General features: G+C 45.4%; 1 protein-coding gene across 2 annotated transcripts in view; it reads left to right on the top strand.

The window, feature by feature from the left end:
* The window catches only part of uvssa (UV-stimulated scaffold protein A), a 35,580-nt gene that overhangs the window by 27,266 nt on the left and 3,138 nt on the right, over window positions 1-5,176 (top strand). The window contains exons 10-13 of one of the 2 annotated variants that reach the window (XM_005749117.1): window positions 659-866; window positions 1,078-1,206; window positions 1,364-1,547; window positions 1,639-1,750. In XM_005749117.1, the coding sequence (XP_005749174.1) occupies window positions 659-866; window positions 1,078-1,206; window positions 1,364-1,547; window positions 1,639-1,750 (633 nt within the window). Of the gene's footprint in view, window positions 1-658; window positions 867-1,074; window positions 1,207-1,363; window positions 1,548-1,638; window positions 1,751-5,176 lie in introns of both variants that reach the window. The other variant, XM_005749116.1, reaches the window with a different exon arrangement.

Raw genomic sequence — 5,176 nt, 5'->3', positions numbered from 1 at the left:
CACACACACACACACACACACACACACACACACACACACACACACACAACAGCCAGCGTCTGACTTCACTTATCCTGGAGATATAACCCCACACTGCTGGAGGTCTGTCTTCATTCCTGTCGGCACTCCAGATCAGGCAGTAATCCCAGATGTACCAATGTGGGCAGAAAATAAAAGGGGACTTCTTTATATACTCAAGTGCTCAAAACTCTTTACATAACATGCCTCATTGACCCATTCACACACATTTTCAGCACTATTTTTCTGCACTTACTTTCTGTCTAATGTGCGCACACGCTCACACTCCAATGAACACAACTCGGGGTTCAGAAGGTTCTGTGAAGGTTTCAAGAACTATCGCTCAATACCACTTTCAAAAATTCAAGTCTGGCTCCTAAGAAGCAAAACATGTAAGAGGGAGCGGCTCAAGAGTTCAGCAGCTTGGAGAGAGCACAGAAAGCATGCTAAAGTTTCAGCGGCCATGTTCTCAGGTGACATTAATGAGCAGGTGATGTTAGCGATCACCACTGATGTTTAATCAGAGGAAGGAAGAGTGAGCAGCGTGTTTTCACTATTAGTTCTTGGGAGCTGGAGCGAAAATAAACCCAGATGTCAGACGAACTGGTCCTTACACATCGATATCCGCCTCTCTCTGCAGGTTTGGATCCCTCTCCTTCCACCTCAACAGGATCAGTCGCAGAAAAGAAACCTTCCACTAAAAAACCTGCAGCTCCTCCTCTTTCTTCCTCCTCTTATTCTTCAATGAGGCGGCTGAAGCAGCTTGCAGAAGAGGTTCAGGATCCAACCTCTGTTGTCGCCACACTGCACCTCCTTAGAGAGAAGATGCCGCCGCCCATAGAATCCAGGTGAAGTCTGCAGGTCTGCTTTCTTTAAACCCCCAGCAACCATCTCCCACCCCCTCCTCTTCTCACTACATTATAGTCATATAGTAACACTGCCGTGTTATGTCTCAGTGACGCCAACTGTTGTAAATATAAAGGAGAGACTAGAACAGTGTGAAGTCTGAGGAACTTGGAAAGGTTTTTAATGGTTCTCCAAACGTGTTCCATTTAGCAGCAGCTCCTCGGAGCCCAGTTCATCTCAGTCCAGTTCAAAGCAGACCAGTGTCAACGCTCCAGTGGTTCCATTTGGTTTGGACCTGTTCTACTGGGGTCAGGAGCAGCCCAGCGCTGGCAGGATCATTAAGTATGCACCAGACAAGCACCGTCCCTAGTTTACTGATCTGTGTGTTGTGTCACAGATGATAAAGTAAAAAGGATCATTTTAATGTGATATTAAAGCTACAGAGCGTTTACTCTTCTTTAACATTCATTTAACATGTGTCACATTCTTTCCGCTGCAGGTCAGCCTCTCAGCACCAGTTCTGGGTTCCAGCAGAGGTGGAGGAGGAGGTGGAGAATGAAGAGCTGGTGGCAGAGAGCAGGAGCAGATACATCTCCTTCCCTGGGAGCTTCGTTCCTGTCAGCCATTTCTGCAGAGCTCCACTGGGTGATGGCAAGCTCTGTCAGCGGCAGGACCGCTTCAAGGTAACAGGATAAACTTGGAGTCTGTCATAAAGTGAGAAGCTGTTGGTCTCCCTCTGGCTCACCAAACTGAGCGAGGCCTGTGTCTCCTCAGTGTCCTTTCCATGGCCCCATCGTTCCACGAGACCAGGAGGGTCGACCCTGCCGGCAGGAGGACCGAGAGAGGGAGGAGCAGGAAGAAAGGAGGAAGAGAGAGCAGCAGCCTGGTGAGAAGTGAAAAATACAAACACATTTGAATCACACAGAAGAAATGTCATCAGAGGGATAACTTTTAACAATAGCATCAAAGGTTTGTAAGGGAAGGGCACACAGAGTCTTTGTGACTCTAGAGGAAGGAGGAGGAAGTCAGGAGTGGCAGAGAAATATGCGAGCGGTTCTGGGTGGATCTGGGATTACATCAGGGCTGACCTCTGAGCCTGTGGTTGTGGACAGGGTGACAGAGGCTATGGAGATGCTCGAAGTGAGTGCAGGGAGTCAAGCCTTGAGGGTAGAGAGTCTGTAGAAATGAGAAACATGCACGAATGAGACGGAGGCAGGTGTCAAGGGTGATGTGTGACCGAGGTGGCAGTGAGAGCTCTATGATGTATGCAGGCTGTGGCACTGACACAAAGACAGGACCTGGAGTTGGAGGTGGAAGAGTTAAAAATGCTCAGCTTTTCTTTGAGAGTAACCAAGAGCGACAGAATTAGAAATGAGTGTATGTGAGGGACGGCTCAGGTCGTGTGGCTGCGTCTCCAGTCTGCAGGATGTCCAGCAGCTGCCTGCAGTGTCTTAACCAGCTGCTGTGTGTGTGTGTGTGTGTGTGTGTGTGTGTGTGTGTGTGTGTGTGTGTGTGTGTGTGTGTGTGTGTGGCTGTAGCTTGCAGTCCAGTGAGTTGTGAAATAGCATCTTTTGTTACCAACTACAGTATCGATCCAAGAGTCTTGGACGCACATACACACACATCAGCTTCACAGTAGGGGGGCGCTGGCCTGAATAACTTGATGAACTGTTGGCCTCAGCTGCTTTTACCTCTTCAAACATCCACAGGCACATACAGTGAGCCTAAACGGCCAGTAACACACACACTTCCTACAGTAGCAGCTACGCTCAAACATAATTGTTTTTGCTGAATTATTGCCTTATATCCATGCCAAGGGTTGCCCGTAGTAACCACCCCTGTAGACTGCTCCAAGGAAGCTAATATCAGACTCTGACTGTAAGTGTATTTGTAACAGTACAGTTGTGTTACCAAAAAGTTCTGTCAGCCAGAGAATAAAAATCTAAAGCTTCACTTGATGTAACCATAAAATTCCATCAGTACAATCTGTCAGCAGTCTGGATCCTCTCTGAATGCTTTTAGAGGATAAGAAGTACTTTAGCTGTTAGTGTCATTTGCTGTACAAGAGCACTGTCATCATGGAAGTCTTCTTTGAGTTACTGTCAGTCATGTAGCAGCAGTGCCTTTGTTTTACAGCTATATTAATCCTGCAGTGTCCACAAAGCAATAGCTGAACCTTCCTGCTTAATTGCTTCCAGATGACCACAAGTCAACAAAGTACAACAGGGTGAGCTGGCTGATGTGAAGCCGGTCGAGATTAGCGTCAGTCTTCCTGGTCGGCTTCCTTATACTGAAGTCAGTAGGGCAGCGAAGGATTTCTTAATGGAGTTTGATGAAGCCGGTCACTGACAGATGAGAAGCAGCAGGTGGTGAGGAAGCACACAGCCGGCCTAAAGAAACGATGTCTAACTTATCAGAAGGTAGAAGCAATTTATTATCCATATTATTATTTAGGGTGTGAACTAGAAATTGAAAACTATAGACAGACACACCCACAACACAAAAGGCAATTAGGGAAAGGAGGAAATCAAAGATTATAAATATTCGTGTTTTAATTGAATCCATTTGCTGTCAAGTTTCTGGATTAAAAGCTAAATTGAACACAGATTCCTACAAGCTACAGCCTGTAAATCATAGTGAAGATTATTTTTCAGCCTTCTGGTGAATACCGCAGGCATCTGTTGCTATGGTGACTCAGTTCTATTTACAACTGTTAGTGAAATTTACTGCTACTATGTAGCCACAAACGTTTTCATAGGACTCTGTGCAGCCCTTTGAAGTAAGTACTACTTTACTGCTTCCATAGGAGTTTAGTAGCAACCCGATGCTCTTAATCAAGTGCACTTGATTAACTGTTCATCAGCATGTGGAAAAAAGCAGAATTAGTGGAGCATCCAGGGCGAAAGACATCAGCAGCTGTTGCTGCCCATCAGTATTAGAGAGGTTACGAAGTCATTACCAGATGATATGAAGTTTATTAAGATTATTCACAAGTGCAAATAGTCAAGACAGTCGCCATCTTTCCAGGAGGACACATCCCAGCATATTCACCCTGCCATGGGTGAATATGCTGCTCCCATGCTCAGAGAAACAAAACAACAAAAGCCAGTTACATCTTAGTCTCTGCACGACTCAGAATGTCAGATGTTCGAGTTTATGACAGTAGAGGAACTAACAGCCAGGGTTTGGAAGGGTCACCAGAAGACAGCCGCACAAGCTTCATTCACTAATGTTTGTATGGAATCATTCTTATTCTGCGCAGAAAGTTGGTTCCCACGCAACGTTTATGAAAAGTGTGTACCAGCCTATTTTGTTCTTATTAGCAAGTCGGACTCGTTCGGAAACAACAGCCTTGTGCGATCTCTACTACGATCTGCATACTGCCCTGCCCCCGTTTTTCAATCTAAGGAAACATGTTTCTCTCCAGGTGAAGCGGTGAAAGCGGAGGTGGCGATGTGTCTTTAGAGGAGCCTGCACCTCTAGGCAAGAAATAAGGAGGAAGTCTGACTATATATATACTATATATATACTATATATATATATACTATAGATATTGTGCTTTTCTTCTCTCCCAGAGTACTCAAAGCACTCTATACAACACATTCACTCAGTCACTTTTCTTCTACGTTTTCAGTGCTTCCTCACGAACATTCATCCATCGAAGCGCAACTTGGGGTTAGTATATTGCCTAAGGATAAACTGGAGGAGCCAGGAATCGAACCACTAACCTTCCGATCAGTAGATGGCCTGCTGTACCGAAAGTTAAATAGTGTCTGAGGTGTAAGGCGGGAGCCTGCAGAGGCGCACTCAGGAGTGGTGACCCTTTAAAAATAAACGAATGAATAAAAAGGGACACAAGAAAAAGTAGAATACATCTGCCAAAATCCAGATCTTCCAGCATTCATGGGACAAACAAAACAACAGTCATCGTTGCCATGGAAACGGTGTGGGAAGCTGCACCTCTCCCAGCTTCCTTCCTTGACCTCAAATGTTTTTTAGTTTCTCACATTCAAGGTGCAGGCTTCTCTCTTACAACATCACCTGGATAACATAGAGAACTGTGGGCGGGGCACAAGTTCTGTTGGCGCAGAGCTCAGAACAGAGGCAGGTAAAGTCAGACAGAAGACAGACCTTTCAAGGTAATGCTGCTGAAGGTGGTTCTACAATTTACTGACCAATGGGGTGTGCTTTGATTTTTACCTGCACAGAGACACAGAGGTCTGTGCAAATGTCCTTTTTCTCATGACTGTGTTACTCTTTTTTTTTTTTAGCTCTGCTCTTGTCTTATAATAAGAATTGTATGTTGCGTTAT

This window comes from Pundamilia nyererei, unplaced genomic scaffold (assembly GCF_000239375.1).
Source record: "Pundamilia nyererei isolate P.nyererei 1_Seehausen unplaced genomic scaffold, PunNye1.0 scaffold00237, whole genome shotgun sequence".
NCBI lineage: Eukaryota > Metazoa > Chordata > Actinopteri > Cichliformes > Cichlidae > Pundamilia > Pundamilia nyererei.
This window is presented reverse-complemented; position numbering and strand designations above follow the sequence as displayed.